Here is a 19,002-nt window from a genome sequence, read left to right as displayed (position 1 = left end):
GAGGATGAGGAGAGTCGGTGCAGTTCCAGATTCCTCTACAGGAATAAACACCCGGAGTCACATCAGACTCTGTTCTGATCCGGAACTGTTTACCATCGATAGAAGAGTTAAAAAATAATTGTTTTACTTTTGGGATTAAAAAGTGGATTTATCATCACTCCTGTTTATCAACCTGACTGCAGCAGTGATCCAACTGAATTCAATTTAATTCAAAAAACGTTATTTGTCCCCAGGGGGCAATCTGTGCAGGTGACCTCCATTGTCAGGTGTTTGTGTTCTGTAATGTTGACTTCTGACTGGAGCTGGTGGGGGAATGTCCTTTATTTCATGAAAATAACGTTACGGAGAGGAGAGGCAACCAGATACTCTGCTGACCACTGAGGTCCTTCAGAGGTTGACCTGAATTCAAACACACACATGTGCACCCCTGGTGCCTTTTCAGCTAAGTGAAGTAATCTGGCTGTTTGGGGCAGATAAACACTAAATAAAAGAAAAAATAAATAGATAAACACAAAAGATCTTGCCATCTCAGCTTCTATATCACAAGGTCAAAATTTGCTTTGCTGGTGGGGAACACACTGTAAAACAACCACCATGAAAATCTGAGGTGACTCAAAGTGTTGACAGACAAGGTCATAATTTAAAGTTTTACTCATGTAATTTTTAGTCTCATTCTCTGGCTTCCTTCTTCACTCCCTGACTGTCCTCTCAGGAGTTATTGCAACAGGCAATGATATGAAATCTTGAGTAAACTTAAAAACATTATTGGAAACATTTGGGATAATGTAAGTTCACAACTCAACAAAACATATTTCAAAGGCCTACTTATTTTTGACTGAAAACCAAAACATATTTTAATATAAGAGAATAAATCATGACATGATCTGACCCCACACCATAAACTATGATCAGCACATTTGTTGTCACCTGATTGGAAGTAAGCAGTAGACAGGAGGAAGACAGTTCTCGTCCAGCTTATAGCACATCTGGAGTAATGTTAGGTCCTTGACCAAATCCCCACAGCTCCTTGCACCCACGGGGCTGAGTGTGGTCTCCTCTCCTTCTGAAAATGAGTCTTGGGAGCTCTGACTTAGCAGTCCAGAATCTGTAGCCTGTTCTCCAAAATGTAGAAAATGTCCATAAATAGAATCCTTGACAAAACTGCCAGAGCTGCTGTCTGTAGTAATGCTGGACTGGGAGCCCGAGGCAGGAAAGTCCTCCACTGGTTTGCTCCTGGACATCTCCTGTTGGCCTCTCTCCATCACTCTAATTATGGCCTCAAATGCCTCTCTGCTGATGGTAGAGGGAAGGGTCCGGACATCATACTTCTGTCCAACAAAAAGCTGACCAACAGAACAGAAAACAGTGAATTCATCATCTAATTACAAAGATATTCTTTGTTGAAAAACTGCACTCTAGTCCTGTCAAATAAGACTACAGGATGATATCTTACAATCAAATTTGGACCCTGTGTCTTCTGGCATCGCTGGAGATTCTCCACATGTAGCTTAACAGTGTCATTTTGTTCAGCAACAGGTGTTCCAACCCCCCAGCGGAGGTCAACCATCCTGAAGTCATAGCCTCTCTGCTTACAGTACAGATACAGTCTGGGATAAACCTTCTCCATGAGTGCACTTCTCTCTGCAACTGTGTCTGAATCAAAAACATTTATACAAATGGAGAAAAAACTGTTACATCCTTTTTGTATGTCAATTGTGATTTTTTTTTAATAAGCACAAGACAATGTGCATAAACTGAATAAAACATACTGCAGCCAAATACTGTGGTGATGGAGCTGAAAGTCACATGGAACTGCTCTGGAATAAAACCACAAATGCAGACTTTATCTTTAAGTACCATTCATTCAATATTTTGGGTAAGCTGAGCTGTAAACACAGCACCTGGAATACAATTTTTATTATTATGTATTAATGGGGCAACATGTAAACATTTTAGCTGAAAAAGAAGGAAGAAAGAAAAATCTGAAATAAAAAAGAAAGATCAAAAGTGTGAATAAACCACAGTTTTGACAATGTGTCTCTGTTTTGTGTTGGAAAGACATCTCATAAAGTTAGCATGCTAACCAGCAAGCAAACACTCAACAGCTCCCAGTCCAAACCACTAGCTGCAACGCTAAGTGAGCTAACTAGCTACAGGTAGCAGCAGCTAGCAGTTACTCTGGTGATATGCTGCCTCTGTTTTGAATATGAACTCGACAGGTGGCTAATTGTTACGTATTGCACCTTTAATAGTAACTAACACAAGGCTGAAAAACTTCTGAAAATCTTCTTTTTGACCTCTGACCTGGGTGTTTCAGAAGTGTGTTCTGTAACCACACCAAACAATGACATCAACAACATCGACAGTTAAAACCACTGGGTGTAAAAACAAGATTATTGAAGGCTGTTTATAAGGTCCCCCCTCTGCTCAAAACTATGTTTTTCTTTGTGTTCCTCATAGAACAAGTATGTGCACCGTCTGACACAAGAGGACTGTTTTCATGTTCATCTGCTGAAAGTGTAGGGTTAGGGTTTCTCTCTTGCTTAATAAAATCTGATTTTAAGAGCTGGGCCTGCGAGCATGATTTGTAACATCACAAAATGTTTGGAAGCCAATCCTGGTCTAGTATTTGGCACACACAAGTGTGTTGTGGAAACTTGAGACCTGCACAGCTCATACAATGAGTATGCCTTTGCGATGGTTAACCACATCGATGCTGATCAGCAGTTTGTGCTCTGGCTCCAACAGTTAAGGGTTAACCGTTTATAAACCATCAGCCATTAGGAGAAAATGAATGAGACCTTTACAATAAAATAAAATTAAACCAAGGAAATATAAACAACAAAACATAAAACCCTACACATACATACATTATGTATCAGTGGGGTCAGGTAATGTTAAATGTTCGTACCAACTCGTCCTTGTGAAGGAAACTAGACCTCAAAGTAAATTAAAATATATATTAATATACTACAATATAGTCATACTTTTTTGTATGAATGTCTTCTCATTTCGATCTAACCAGGTCAGCTGTCTTTTTCTAGCTGTAAGCTAAGCTAACCCCCTGCTGGCTCCATGTGAGTGGTATCAACTTTTCTTTCATTTTTCACTTTCTCACACCAGAAGGTAAATACATGTAACCATAGACAATTCACAACACTGACTGAAAAGAGTGATTTAAGATTGATCCCAAAACACAATTTAGATAATGACCTGCCAGTCAATTAGATAATCGTGTCATTTGTTAATACTTACCTTTGTATCCGCCACATATATAGATCATGAATCTCTTCTCTTCAACATGCGATGGAGGCTCCTGCTTCCCACGACCCTCTTCAGTCTTCATACCACACAAGATGTTTGTCGCTGGGAGGTTGTTGTCACCTCTTTCATCCACATCTTCTTTGTTTGACCTCACAGACAGATGAGTACCACTGTCCGTCTCTCTGTCACGTCTCTCTCTTTCCTCTTCGTTCTCATCCTCTCCGAGTGCCTTTATGCTCCTTAGTAACTTGGATGAGCTCTCACTTGTTTTCCCACATTCAGGCAGGTCTAGAAAAGCATCTGCAGCCTTTAACAGTTTAAAAAACACATTAGGTCTATACAACGAGAGTTTGGCAGGTGATTTGAGAAATGAAACATGCCCTCTAAGTCACAAGCACAGTCTCCAGCTTTCCCTAAACTCCCTTCATCCAGTTACAACCTGTCATGTCTAGGCTCCATCATACTGCAAACACCTCATAAGCTGGAATGCTTCCCATGGTGACCTACTCCAAGCGCCAGAGTCTATTCCTTCTCTTCACAATAACAATGTATCTTACTTCATCTTCTCACTGGTTTTGTTTTCTCCTGATTGAATTACTCTGTACTGAACCTGCTTCAGGCTTACAGATTCACGCTTTTTTAAAAATAATTTTTCTGTAAAGGACATACCTTGAAAAACTGTCCTTGGTGCAGCCTGTCAGTTATTCTGTCCTGGTGATCAGTTTTGGTTTTGCGTGTTTGCTGCAGCTGTAGTTGGTACAAGAGACAAACGGGAGTTTTAAGGTTTGCCCAGGAATGAATGAACACAGAACACTAAACCTGTAGACATTTAGTACTTTGATTTTGTCCGGAAGCACTTACTCTGAGGTGATTTGTGTCCCTTCCCATCCTGTTTGCGCTCTACAATACGCAAGCATGCGAGACGACACAGGGATGGGTGTGATAAGTGGACAGTTCACCCAAACGTGTTATTTTATTACCTAAAAAGTTGTTATCAACTCATAATGTTGACAAAATTCCTTTTAAACTTAATTCATTTCACAAATAAATATCTTGACTACAGACAGAACTTTACCGCTCACAGTTTGTGTATCTGGAACAACAGACATATTCTGTATCAAAATAAATAAATCAAACAGTGGTTTAACAATAAGAGAAGGTTATTCAACCAGCATGGTCAATTATATAATTATTTTATATTTATTCAACACTATGGGATCCCTGTCTCACCAAAGGACTTCTCATGTTTCTTTGATGCTGTCCCCTTGGGTATTTATTCACTATTTAAAGGTCTTAAGGGAAATGACAATCACAATGTGCTTTTAGATGCAACTCAAACAACTTGTTTTTGTGGTAAACTAACAATAAAAAAGGCAAGGCATCAACGTTTCAAGAACATACTGAAGTACACCCTCTGCTGTATCATCCAAGCCCACATTTGTTGGAGATACTTGTTGGGAAAAAGTTATTTTTTTAACCAACAAAATCAAAGAGACACCCTTTAAATTGCTTCACAGGTTTTATCCAACCAAGAGAATGAACAAAGGAACTGACATAAGCTGTAACTTATATGGACAGCTGAAAGATACACTGGTGCATTTTTTGGTCGTGCCTGCATACCAATCATTTTTTACCAGCTATATATCTGTGTGAATAAAGTTGAATAAAAATTCAGTCATTATCTGAATTTATAACATCCGAAGCTTAAGTGGCAGTGTTAATACTGAAGATGCAATACATACTAAAGTCAAAAATAAGAAAACTTTGGTTTCTCTATTAAATACATATATAGGCTATGTAAACTAATATACAAATATATATTTTAATTGTAATTATTAATCATTTAATAAATGGTAGATTTACAATAAATTAAAATGAAGTTAATAATTACTGCTGACCAACAAAAAAAATGCTTAATTAACCTTTCATTAAACAATTAAAAAGGATTATAAACATCAGTTGTAACTTATAACTTACATGGTAAACAGTTGCTTGATACATGGTTTATAAAGTATTCGATTGTTTGTTAACAGTTAAATAACTAAAGTTTAATTAACTATAAACCACCATGTAACATTTATTCCTGGTGGTCATTTGAAAGTGTTATCTAAGATGCTTTATTTCCTGCAGTCACACAGCTTCTTAATGATATCAAAAATGTACAGAGATCACCTGACAGAGCGAAGTTCGGCCACAGTTTATAGCAGGAAGCGTTACAGCCTCTTTATCCTCCTGCAAGACAGTGTACCACGACTCATTATTACAACAGAGACTGAAACTCCGCTTGTATTAAATATGCTAACAAAACTGAAACTGTCTATATTAAGGTGGAATACAACAATTCTCCATGTTTACCTTTATGGTCAGTAGAAACTTGACCACAAAAATCCCAATTAGCGAATATAAAAAAAAACCCACTTACCTTCTTCTTGTTTAGGGGGATAAGCCCGTTTCTGTAGTAAGTCCACATTCTGTCACCGCCGTCTGATGACGCACACCCATCTGTCATGGGTACAGGATGACATGCCCACCTTCCGATTGTAAATTTCAAAATAAAACGGTTAAAAGGCACAAATGTCATTATTTCTTTACACAATTTAGTGTGATAGTGAACACACATTTCCCTACAAATAATATAGAGTCCTATAGCAATATCAGCTCATTCCAAATGAACAGACTGTCATTACCTCGAGATGCCAGTGATTGTGTTGTATGATTGTGTTCAGCTCATCTGGTACAGGGTGCCCAAACTCTTTCCCTTAAAGGGCCAAAACTTAAAGTTAATGATGAGCCATGGGCCAAACGCGAACACCTGTTTTACAGTATTGCATTTTTAAAATACTGAGGTCATCAGAACAAATTCCCCCAGTTCTGTCCAACCACCCCTACACAGTTTAAGGGCAGACAACAAGAAAATATGGAATCTTTTTCACAGATTTGTTCATTTGTCATTTCAATTGTACTAGTTAAATTGTACTTCATGTACCTGTTACCATTATGTTCCAAAACTAGTCAACTTTCATGTATCTATTCCTATTTGGGCTAAGAAGAAACTCTCTCTAAACTTATCCCTTCCATCAGACCCTCTCAAAACAAATTCAGGCACCACAAAGCTCCTGTCTTGAGTTTTTTTTTTTTTTTTTAATAACTATGCCACCAATGCTTCTATCTATATAAATCTAACCTGATGAAGCTCTGATGACAATGTGCAGGATGTCTTCGGAGTTTTGGTATTGTGGTGTGTGTTCACACAGATAACAGTGGGTGGTATCTGTAAGGATAGAATCTTCTAAATTGTTTCCTTATAGAAGCGCGCATAACATTCAAGTAACTGTAGAATTTCAACTCAGCTCATTGAACTCTTACATGACCAGCAACATTACAGAGGATCTGTCCACCTATCCTTAAAATCACTAAAATCACCCAACTTCCTTGGTAACTCAGGGACAATTCTGTTGCTTCATACTTCTGAGCCAGAGACAAGAAATTTCGACCATGAGGTATCTTAAAAACAGTTGTCACTGCTATTAAATGAATACAAGAGCTGGTGACCATGTTACCCAATAACAGGCTTAACTTCAAAGACAGCTGTTGCTGCTAGTTTTTCACACACATGCCTACAACAGTGACTTAACCTGTTTAATTACGTGTAAATTTAAAATGTTATTCTATTACAAGTGATTCTATCATGTTGAGTTAAAGTGAATAAATTAAATAACTTAATCATGGCAGATTTTTACATATGCCTTGTGGTATGTGTTTATTATTCAAGTATTACACACAGAAGTAATGCATTAAGAGTTGTTATTCTGTCCTGAGAAATAAATCGCACATCTGGTTATTTCATTTACACAAAAATGGGCTGAACATGATAGAAAAACTGCATTTAATGTGACACTATTCATTGACCTCAAATTATTTTTCCCATACACAATTCACCAAAGCAATGATAAACGACATTACACAAGCAGTACACCAAATATGGTTTTATTTATCTATAAAAATGTAAGGTTTTCTCTTCATTGGGAAAAGAAACACTTGTCAAAAGAAAATGGGGCAAGGAGTAACATTTTGTCTGTTATTAAAAACTTTTCTGCTTTCACAAAGTCACATGATACCTTAAAGTAACAGCAGGATGCTACGTGACACTTTGACACATCTGTTTAGAACCACACTGCATCACTTCTGGCTCCAGTGCCTGACACTGGGCCTACTCTGACAGACTGAAAACATGGCAGTGACAGCAAGTATCTCACGCTCCAACCTGATGTGCTGTGTAACTGTGTACGGTGAAGAAAACCTGATGATGTTGGTCTTCTTCACCTGGCTGCATTCCACAAACACCACAGGCACATAAAACACTGCAATAATAATATATCCGAGCTCAAATTTGCAGTTTAGCCGGAGGTGTGTGTGACCTGAAGTCCACCATTACCCAGCCTGCTTTGGTTCTCAGGGTGGAAGCAGCCATGTTGATTGGTGAAGGATGTGAAGGCATCTAGACAGGAGCAGCAGCAGCATCAACGGGCTGCAGTACGATCAGGCTGTACTGCACCTCCTTGTATAAAGCAGCACCAGATCACTGCCCTCAGGCCTACTCATCATCTTTTCCTCCGGTTTTACTCAGCTGCGAAAAAAAAAAACAGGAGAAAACAATGATACATGGCAGCATGTGAAGGATTTTAAATAGAAAATTTTAACCAAGGGTGTTTTTACTCACATGCTGGAGGATCGGGAAGTGAAGGAGAAAAAGAACATGGAAAGTTAATGATGAATGTCACTTCAGGCGGATCTTGTGAAGAAAAGGTAAGATGTACTTACTTTAATAACGTCAATCCAGTTCCAACCTCTTGGCAGTTCCCCTTTGTTATCTGGAAGCAGACATCATTCTGATTATGATTATATGCACTGTGATCCGTTGACTAAAACCACAATCACTGCTGACTGCAGTGACTACAGCAAGCAGTCTGCAGGTTCCACAAAGCTACAATTTCAATTTCTCCACATCATCTCAACCAAACTGATAGTAAGTGCTTCTTTCTAATACTCCCTCATTGCATAGAATAAAGTTCCGCCCACACCAAGAAAGATTACTGTTATAATAACGATGCGTAGATCCAAACTGATACACCATAACATTCTGTAAACAGAGGCGCAAAGCACACCCTAAATGCTCCAGCTGTGTCAGCAGCTCAGGAAAATGGACATTGATGACGTGTTACTGCTCTATGTGATACAAAATTCAAAAAGAAATCTGAAAGTTGGGTGATCATCTGACTGTTTGCCAAATTGTTGTTCCAAATAGGTTTCTTGACCCGTCACTGTATTCCCTCATATCAGCAATTACATAACAGAGCACGATGGTATTATTGCTAAAAAAGCAATGCTATGCTACATTCCTTCGGCTTCAGGGTGATTATAAAACGACTGTATTTTCATTTATAAACCCAGCACTGTTAACAACTGTGTTTATTAACTTGCACTTTTGTTCTTCCCTGGCCCTGCTGGCTGTGGCTAATAAACAACAATAATTAACTTTGATTAGTGACAGGTGATATGAGCTGCTGCTCGTGACGTTTGCCACATACTTTGCGAACCTCAGTGCTGGTGTCAATCATTCAGTAGTGAGACCAAACCATTTTTCACGTTCATTGTGGACTGTCTGACTCGCACCTGTTCTGCTGATGATCCTCCTCTTCTGAGCTTTTGTCAGCTGCTCTTTCTTCTCCCTCTTCTTGGCTGATGAGGTGGTAGTTGTAACCTCACTACTGGACGTCAACGTCTGCGACGAGAAGAGACATGCAGCAGCTATTTTGTGCAACCCCGATGACTCTGGCTATTTGTTCAACAATTGTTCAAACATCAAATGATGAGTACTCTACTTCTACTATGAAACTGATGCGGAAAAGTAAAGAGAAACTGAGAAACGCGTGGAAGGAAAAAACAATGAATCAGCAAAGTTATATATCAATATACTACATATATCAATCTATAAAATGAAAATAAGAGTGACTTGGCCAGTTTTTTTTTCTTTGGGGCAGTCTTTGTGATATCTAGCTGTAGTGTTTACTGTACCAGTGCTTTAAACCTTCTGCAAATGGTAGCAAAAAATGGTCAACAACCTTAAATTTCTAAAGAAAGGGGAAAAAAAGAGCCAGTTCAAGGAACATGATCTTATACAATGCCCATCATGGTCCATCTGACAGGAGCTCTCTTGGATCGAGCAGCACAGAAACACCTCTACACCCAAGACACAGAACTGTCCTGATATATTTTAGAGCACTGACCACAGCAGTGACTACAGGCTTGTGGTTCTCCATGAGGGCCTCCTGGTTGTCTTTGGCCCACTCAAACAGAGTGTACATCATGGCAGTGCCCAGGTTAGCCTCCACCTGCTCCTCCACCTTCGACAGGATCAGTTGCTTTGTCTCTGCAGAGCTGTTATTAAATCATCACAAAGGAGATAAACAACTTGACCATCATACAAGGTATGTGTACAGCAACAATAGTGTCACACTTTGGTCATGGACCCAAGTTATTTACGTATTTATATACCCCATGTGTAGGGTGTGAAAAATTCTATGGTGAACATAGTTAGTATTTATCAGGCTGAATAGAGCACGATTAGACTAATTGTATTCTAAAGTCAACAACTTATAGGCAGCTATGAAATAACTAAAGGACTAACTAAAGGTATATTTTCATCATAAATGTACTGCTGGCAGTGTGGATTGTTTGCACCATATTTAGACATTCATCTTGAGAAATATACATTACAGAAAATGTAATGTTTAATACTTAATCTACTTCATTGATTTTCTAGACAAAACTTTATCTGACTCTATTCTACCACTATATAAATAGTAATCATGGTATTATTGGTTGATTGAGCAAAAGGTAAAAACTGTTTCCAGATTCTGCACTCTTTAATCTACCATCAGGGTTTCAAATATCAAGCAATGCACAACGGAAGAGGGCTATTTGACAGTGCAGCAGCCTGCTTGCAACTTACATTCTGTTGTTGAAAAAGGTATCGAGGGAGATTTGTGGGGCCGTCTCAGGGTATGTCTCTGGCCATGTGACATCCAGGATGAATGCTTTGGTGTCCTCGAGATCTCCTATCTGTTGTTTAACGTTAAAATCAAATAGGTAAGTCCAGTCCAGAGGGATTCCCAGGAATTTTTCAAAGGTCATAAAGTACAAGGGAAAAAGTTTGATTTGATTAAAATACTGTTGAAAGAGGGTGTTATGGAGGCCCAGGGTATGATCAGAGGACAGCACTCACCCTTAACTGAAAGGAAACTGGACTGATTTCCTTGAAGCACTCATCCCCCTCATAGATGGAGCGGAGAGCCTCCAACTCCATCTGGGATTGAAGAGAAGGAGTGACAGGAGATTAGTCAGATAGAAGATCAACACAGACCTGTCCTCCTGTGTGCCAAACACCGTTCAGAAATATGGTTACTTCAACTTGACAAAGGTGGGCAACATAGAACATAACTCAATTCCTTTCACGAGATAATGTAAGCTATCTTTTAAAACTGGCATTCATGTTATCATCCCGACATTAAAAGGACGTCTACCAAATTCAACCTTTAATTTGCGAGAGCCACACTGTCTAACGTCACCACTCCGCTATTCACGTTATTGATACAGTATAGTGGTTGCATATGACTTCGGTAAATCATTGACAATAGTTATAATATAGATGTTTGGTGGACAACACACACGCCGAATGAATTCAAGGACATTTTCTTGTTCAGAAAATGTCTCGACTTGTGCTTTGTGTGGCACGCACTCCTCTCTATGATTAAACCCCTTAATTTGACAGATTTTTGAATGAACATTGGCGTGACATTATCCCCTTCAAGAAAGACGCTTATTTGGGCTCAACAGCTAGAAAGGCATTTGACACTCTGGCTTGACAGCTGTTTGAGCTCATCATTACTCTTGCACACTGAATAAAAGTCGACTTATATGCTGGTTTTGCCATTAAAATGGTACAGAGACTGAGCTTGTGCTAACAGTCACGCCAGTGTCAACTAGGTAGCAGTTAGCCGCTAACAGCACCTAGCCCACTACTGCATCATCGTTCACTCGTACCTCTTGATCCTCGTTGGCTGTCATGGTCTTCCTTTCTGTGTCTGTATGATGTACTCTCTGTGTTGAGTATGAAACGTAAAAAATTCCAACAGTTAACAACCCATTCCTACGATTAAAACTTTACTATCTAATATTATCACAACTTCACCAGCTGGAACTGCCAGTGCCACCATGATAATATACGCATGCGCAGTTAGACACACTACGTGAACTTTGAACCTCATCAATAACGGATGCAGTTTTCTGAATTTATGAATAATGTTAAATATAATTGTATACTATTTCATAGCAGCAGCGGTGTTGACTTATATTAAAATATAATATAATATATATAATATTAAAGGTGACCACAACCATTGAGAGGCCACATGTGAAGATATCTGATTTCAAAAAGTAAGTAAACATGGATATCGAATAAAAAACAAACAAACAAACATCAGCATTAGAATCAGCAGCTCGTCATGCAATGAAATTGGTTGAACAATTTTTTAATTCAAATGGTCACATATGAGTTATCAATATTTTATTTACCAGGTACATGAAGAGAATAACATTTGTGATAATAAGGGGGTGTCCTAAATTGAGATTAATATGAAACATACTCAAATAAAATAAATAAATAGAGTGTACCCAGATACTGTATATCCAGCAAAACATGGTTATTATGATATTATTATTAGGCTAAATATTGTGATTCTATGGATAAGAAAAAGTGTAAAAAACAAATTTTGGGATGGATATTCTTTCAACAAGACAAGAAAAAAAAATTAAAATGGAAATTTAGACATTTGCCAAGAATGGTTTGAATATGGAACTGGGACTGACTATAGAGGGTCATTTGGGAGAAGGGCCAGCACAGTTACTAGAAGGGATAGTCGTGGATGTTTGGAGGGGCCCAAAGGGAACGCTTATGCACATTGTCCTGAATGATAGATAACCACGAATAATCCTTTAGTATTGTCAGATGTCATTTGTTTTCTCTCTGGTTACATCCCTAGTATGAACACTTATGACTGTACAAATGTGTATGTATATATACTGTAGTTCTATCAATACACAAGCGAAAAACAAACGATAAACACAAAAATCCAAATAGTATAAATGCTAAAAGCCTACATTCTGGTACTAGTGCTTTAGTATTCGTCTTTATCTTTAGCAAAAGTGCAAGATTTTGAAAATCAAATCACAATGGCTACAAAATAGACGTGTGTGCTACAAGCACCAAGACCATCGGGGAAACATGAAACTGATCAGCAGAAGGAGCTTTTGGTTCACTCTCACTGCTCTCACACTGTAGCTCATTATTTGTATCATATAACATACATTATTTAAGACATACAAACTATAGGCCCATTATTGAACCTTTACTGATGTTTGTATTGTGTAATTTGAAAATAGCTTTAAGGAAAGTGAGTATAGAGCAGGCAGTAGTGGAAAATATTTTCTTAGATGTACAGCATTAAACTATAACAGTAAATATAATACATTGTGTATATATTTGTAGCATCCAAACCACTCTGAGCTGAACCAAGCTGAACCAAGCTGATGCAATTCTCACATAAAGTTACAGTAAATTTGCTTAATTAGAGCCGCAATGTGAAAATGAATTTGCTTTGATGTACTAAACCAATAATACATGGACTAAAGACTGTAATGTTAAATGCCAGCAGCACCATTCAGTGTGGAGGAAGCGGTGATCACTTTCACTGTGCAGCTGAAAACGACACATGGTGTTTGACTAGTGATTATGTTGATCCTCTGAGTTCTTCCCCTCAGGTGGAGAAGGCGGCTGTGGTGGAGGAGGAGGATCAAGAGAGATGAAGAGAGAGGAGAGTGCTGAAAAGGTTCTGGCTTTCACTTTGAAGTGAATTCAGTTATTGCTCTCCTCTGATAAGATGGAAGGTTTACTTGGTCAAATGTTTTGGAGAAAACAAATACACTTGTCGTTTTCCGAATCACTTGTCAAAGGACAAGGCTGATATTTTTCCAGAACAGACTTCTTGCTGAAAGCCACAATAGTTTTTGGTGGAGTTTTAGTTTTAACAATGGAGCAGAGAGAGGAAGATACACCAGGCCTTGATACACACACGGACACACACACACACACACACACACACACACACAATAATTGTTAATAGGATCAGGTCATTGTTGGTGCATATATATTTATACTGTTTGGGTGAAGGGACAACCTCCTCTGCCTTAGTAAGAAAATAACCTTTTTAGTGACACCAGAGGGCGCCTGGAGCTTATACTTCAGAAGGTTTTTAGGACCGGCTGCTATATCAGAGCATTATTACAGTATGAACTGGTGTGGACAGGCATTCCTCAATCTAACAAAAGTCATTTTAACTTCTACGTTCACATTCAAAGGATATCTGAAATATTTCTATTTGCTGTAATGGCATAATTATGAGCTATAGAAGAGCAGTCACACATCACAACAACCTGACCAGACGTTTGCAGTTAATTTGAGAGGGCAACTTGCAGTGTGTTATTCTAGTAAATGCAAAAATATAAACTAGTAGTGATTGGTCACTGACCAAAACCTGTGTGGATGCTCCAGGGCTCCACAGGTCAAAAGAACTACAGTTTACCATGAATAGTAATCATATTGAGATGTTCTATATGTGTACAGTAAACCGCTGAGTTATGTGAAAATTATAACTGCGATTAAAAAACTGTTTTCTCACAAATGTTTCAGTGGGGATAGAGGCAACAGTCTTTTCTTATGACCCTAAAGCATGAAAAAACTCTGTAATCATTCTTTATTCCTATAGTGGGCTAAAATTGTGGGCACCTCTGTTTAAATTTATTCTAAAATGTGTTTGGTAACTTAAAATCACTACATTGTCTTACGACAAATGATTTTGTTTGTTCTGTACATGAGACATCTTTTTGATGTCTGTCTGTCCTGGGCAGGGATCCCTCCTCTGTGGCTCTTTCTGAGATTTCTTCCAATTTTTTCCATTCTAAAAGGGTTTTTTGGAGAGTTCAAATCGAGGGTCCGATGACAGAGGATGTTGTTGACCCGACCTCAAATGTTCAGGCAACAATAAGTAAATAATATAAAAGGGATGTTTATGCAAATAAAAAACATTCACTGATGGTCGATGATTGGCCGATTAAGGTCAGCGGCATACTTTATAAACAGTACACAGTGTGATCACCAAAATGAAATACCAGGTTGACCATGTCAACACTTTCTTATTTACACAACACAGACCAACTTCAGAACTTACTGGGGCTAGTGATAAATGTAGGTCAAGGACTCCACAAATGCCAGATTTAACCCACTTTAGCTGCTAAATGCTCAGCTGTGTTAAACAAATAGCCAGCTTTGTATGATTTAACAATAGAAATCTGAATACAGGACTTTGAAGGTGCATTCATTTAACAAGCTAAAACACATATCACATTTTAAATCATTTGCATACATTTGCTTGTGCCCTGATTCTGGTTTTGTGTTTATGGTTTCCTGTTTTATTTTGTATTTTGCCCTCATGTGTCGAGTGTTACTTTTTATTTCCTGCTATAGTGTCTTTTTCCCTTCTGTTTTCTTGCTGTCTACACCTGCACTGCCTTCCCCTTCTTCCTGTGTCTCTAGCTTTTCCAGCCCATCACCTGTTTTTCCCTCACCTGTGTTGCTCCACCTCACTCGCATGCACCTCATCCCCTTGTTACTGTGTGTATACATAGTATTTTGTGCTCCCTCTTGTCTTTTTCAGTTCATTCCGTTTTCTCCTATTTTTCATCTGTGTGACTCGTGTGTTTCACCTGAGCCTATTTCTCCTTGAGGTATATTTCTGTTTTGATTTTTATTTTTTTTTGTCCCTTGTGTTTTCATTCATTTGTACTTTTCTTTTCGTTGTACTTTGTTTTAGTTTTTGTGATGTAACCTTGCATTTTTTGGTATTGACACTTCCTGGTTTTGGTTTCTTTGTTTTTTGGATTATTCCGCTTTTCATTAAGAGCATGCTTTGGTTCCTTATTCTCCCCTGTGTTTCTGCGTTTGGGTCCAAACCGTGCTCTGCTACTTTCACCAGGAGCTGCTAAGCGTGTCCGCTGCTGTTTGGTGCTGGTGTGCAGTGGGTTTGTCATGGTCTGCTAGAATTAAATTCTCTGTCACTTAGACTCTAAATGAAAAAAACTCAGAGCAGTTTTAACTTTTGATATTTTGACTTTATTTTATTGACCATTTATAATTTACAGTAATGGCATACTAGATTTTATGAATATACGGAACTACAGGACAAACGTATTCATGCGTATGTTGTGATGACCTATGAGTGATCTATTCTGACGTTTCGGCTGCAGTCTCTATTATTGTGGCTGTTACTGAAAAGAAAAGTATAACCAGCTGGGTCCAGTCACTGCCGCTACCCTCCTCAGCTGAGATCGATTGGTTTGAACAGACCAATTCAACCCCAGCATGCCTGAGTGCTTCGCTTTACTCCTCAGTATTAACATTTACATGAGAGAAGATATGGAGCAGGCTTTTATGTCAATTCAGTAAGATTGGATTCACTCTCAGGTAATTGAAGAGAAACCAGCATTTTTTGTTTTTTTCTGAAGCAAATAGTGACACAGTATAGCTTCTGTCCTTCCTCCTCTCCATACTAATGTGTTTGTACTGCCAATACCAATGTAAGCTCATGGTTTAATTCATCATGATTTCAACAGGATCTGTCCTCTGGGAAACAGAGGGAGATGTGCTTGAGTGTATTTATTGTACACACACGGATTGTCTTTGACTGTACCTGCTGACAACAAATGTTTTATTACAATGTTTGTTTGAGCTAGACTGTAGACTTGTGTACGTAAGGCTGTGGAACTAATGCAAACGCTGGGCTTTAAGGCAACATTTGAACTGCCACATGTGAAATATGTAGCTTGTACGCACATTCGGGTTCAACCAAGTATTACTATTTCTTTTTTCTTTTTTTTTTTCTTTTTACATGTTTTCAGTGAACAAATCGTGAAAACTTTGGTATATGGAAATACATCGTTTAGAATCCTTCCCCTCTCATGTCTCCCATATCCTTTGCAAATTATTCTTATTTCAATTATTTTTGTTTGTTTCACATTAATAACATATTTCATTTGATCTGTGCTGAATTTCAAGTTATTTTCTATTTGAAATGTTACAAAATATGCATTTTTAGCCCCAAAGTACAGCACATCATTAGCCTGCTCCACAAAGCTATTATAAATTAGTCATTGAATCGATTTACATACATTTAGCTTCTTTTTTTATTTGTATCTTCAAATATGTGATTACTTTCTTCTGCAAAAGAAAGTATGGCGAAATGTAGGCCTAACAACGATTTTTTCGCACGCTACTTTAGTCAGATAAAGTATCAGACCATCTGTTAATAGCACCCAGAATACATGAAATGATATCTACCCATTTAAACCCCCCAAACCTTAATGCTGTCATCTCAAGATCTCAAGTTAATCATTACTTTTTCTTTTGATAACAAAGTTAGTTTTCATTAGCTTTGCACCACTGGGGTAATTTATCTTGTAATGACCATGTGTACGTCATGGTCCAGTCTTACTAATCGTTTGAAGATTATTTAAAAAAAATCATAAATGATCTTGTTATCCGGAGAATTCGGACGTTTTGTTTGAGATAACAAGATCAATGAACTTGTTTTAAAAAAATCTGAGCTTTGTCATCTTGAGATAATGCAATAATTACCTCATGATTCAGGTGGTGGCGCTCAAAAGAAATGATTGCCACTACAGCCATTTTATTACATACCATTGGGGGCACTATAACCTCACATTACCTGCACTTCTGCTTTATGATTGACATATGTCATTACATACATGACCAAAGAGGTCAACAAATGTGACTTATGTGCTTTTGTCACTTCTGAGTGTGAACATAAAGTATGGTATGGCTGAGCATTAAAAGCAAATATAAACAGGTAGAAAAAAAATATACGGCAATTTTAGACCTGTTGTGTACATTCAGCATAATAGCTCCCACGGATTCAGTGAAGACTCTGGGATACATCAGAATTCTTTTCTGATTGAAAACAACATTATAATTTAAATTCTTTCTAAAATGGAATGCACTCTGGCTGTATTCATATCCAATAAATGTAGTAAACTCCAAAATCATGTCAACATATTTGTGATTGAAAGTCTGCTATGATTTAACACTGATTTAATTGTCTGTTAGCCTTTCTTATGTAATTCCCTCCAAGCAGAAAATGGTCACAGAATTCAATTCTTTGGGTCCATCTGCTGCAGAGGGAGAAACACGTCAGAGATTTGTCAGTCTGTTGGCTGTGTTCTGCTCTGGTCTTGTACAATAATGAGGTGTTTTTATCTTCTTAGAGTGCGGTCCTCCGATACACAGTGACCCCCTGCCACAAATACTGAGTATGAAATGCAATTATTGTACAGCAAGAGCGGAATCCAAGGCTGTTATCATCCCTTGACTGTTCTTAATTAACTTATCCACTCTGCAAAAGATTTCTGGCCTATAGGGCAAATTCTAAATTGGCTGAGAGAGGCATGCTTCCTCTTGAGATGTGATAATTCAAATAAACATCTCTCTCGCCAGGATACCTCAGAATAACTCTGCGATTTTGTGCTCTGCAGCGGGAAAAGAATAAGTAGGGGAGCTTTGTTCTTGTGTTTTAGCAGAGGAGGAGTAAAATTTAGGCAGACTTTCTGCCATTTGGGGATCCAGCTAAGCCCTGATTGATAAAACTGGGCCTGTGTTGTGAGAAGCGTGTCACCCTCCCCTGACAGGTTCGCTAATAACATTAGTAAAGAGGAAGGAAACGTTCGACTCTATCTTACACACACGCACAGGATGTCACTCGCACATTTGATTTCTCTTCAGAGGCAACAAAGCAAACACACAGACGACTGTGGAACCATATGGCATGTATAAATAAGTTATTTGGTGGAGAGAGCGTTTTCTCCAGGCCACATTCAACTAATGGCTTAGTTATAGTAGATCTAAACTGGAAACCCTGTGTTGAGAGGGTGCCGACGGCTTACACCCAGCATCAGGATGTTTTCTTCCTGCTGGCGACAACAGCTGAGAAAGATGTGAGCCTCCAAACAACCTTGTCGTCCTAACCCTTGGGGTTCAGTGATACTGATGCAACAGATGATTCTGCCCACATATGGGACCAATATTGTGTGCACTTTGTTGAGCACAGACCTGGAGTGAGGATGTGGTTAGTTTAGCCTAGCAGGAGCTGTATCCTTAGTGGACTAGTGAGTCACTGTCTTCTTATATACTGGACAACTATAAGACCTTAATGACAGAAACACTGTGGTGCTTTGTGGGAGGATTTTTCCAGACAGTATGCAATGCTGCTAGAGAGAGAGAGAGAGAGAGAGAGAGAGAGAGAGAGAGAGACAGAAATAAAGAGGATGCACTGGTTAAAATACTGCTCTTCACCGGCTGTGTGTATTCTTTTCATGTCTGTGATATTTTCTACAGAAATAGACATTAAAATGTAGTGAAACAGTACTGTGATGTCTCACATGAGCCGTGCTGTTCACACAAAGAAGGCTGAGACCTACCAGAGCAGCCTGGGTTCAGTTCCAGTCCTGGCCCTGTGCTACTTAATTCACGTAGCCACAGGGTCTTTGACAGGC

At 38.5% G+C, this 19,002-nt stretch overlaps 2 protein-coding genes across 2 annotated transcripts in view; both read right to left on the bottom strand.

Moving 5' to 3' along the window:
* Window positions 1-6,489, bottom strand: part of LOC115589630 (uncharacterized) — a 33,673-nt gene extending 27,184 nt beyond the window's left edge. Inside the window, exons 1-8 of the mRNA XM_030430642.1 lie at window positions 6,449-6,489; window positions 5,687-5,795; window positions 5,437-5,496; window positions 4,126-4,164; window positions 3,934-4,011; window positions 3,256-3,571; window positions 1,454-1,653; window positions 928-1,343 (exon numbers count right to left, since the gene is read on the bottom strand). Of these exons, the coding sequence (XP_030286502.1) occupies window positions 928-1,343; window positions 1,454-1,653; window positions 3,256-3,571; window positions 3,934-4,011; window positions 4,126-4,164; window positions 5,437-5,496; window positions 5,687-5,773 (1,196 nt within the window). The 5' untranslated portion in view covers window positions 5,774-5,795; window positions 6,449-6,489. The remainder of the gene's footprint in view (window positions 1-927; window positions 1,344-1,453; window positions 1,654-3,255; window positions 3,572-3,933; window positions 4,012-4,125; window positions 4,165-5,436; window positions 5,497-5,686; window positions 5,796-6,448) is intronic.
* A 644-nt stretch (window positions 6,490-7,133) lies between these two features.
* On the bottom strand, window positions 7,134-11,567 carry rwdd (RWD domain containing 4). Its single transcript, XM_030429610.1, has 8 exons — window positions 11,368-11,567; window positions 10,550-10,630; window positions 10,277-10,386; window positions 9,552-9,702; window positions 8,938-9,046; window positions 8,086-8,135; window positions 7,985-7,987; window positions 7,134-7,891 (listed from the first exon to the last, which is right to left on the bottom strand). Exons 1-8 carry the CDS (start codon window positions 11,389-11,391, stop codon window positions 7,859-7,861), a joined length of 561 nt encoding a protein of 186 aa, XP_030285470.1. The 5' UTR covers window positions 11,392-11,567; the 3' UTR covers window positions 7,134-7,858.
* Window positions 11,568-19,002: the final 7,435 nt, after the last annotated feature.

Source organism: Sparus aurata, chromosome 10 (genome assembly GCF_900880675.1).
Source record: "Sparus aurata chromosome 10, fSpaAur1.1, whole genome shotgun sequence".
NCBI classification, from domain to species: Eukaryota; Metazoa; Chordata; class Actinopteri; order Spariformes; family Sparidae; genus Sparus; species Sparus aurata.
This window is presented reverse-complemented; position numbering and strand designations above follow the sequence as displayed.

What these genes read in the sequence shown, in the direction of transcription:
- rwdd (XM_030429610.1), bottom strand. Translation starts at nt 11,391, where the DNA reads ATGACAGCCAACGAGGATCAAGAG. An exon ending in CAGTTTCCTTTCAGTTAAGG is followed by an intron (nt 10,387 to 10,549) that starts GTGAGTGCTGTC and finishes GTTAAACAACAG; the next exon opens with ATAGGAGATCTCGAGGACAC. An exon ending in GAGGATCATCAGCAGAACAG is followed by an intron (nt 8,136 to 8,937) that starts GTGCGAGTCAGA and finishes GTCTGCTTCCAG; the next exon opens with ATAACAAAGGGGAACTGCCA.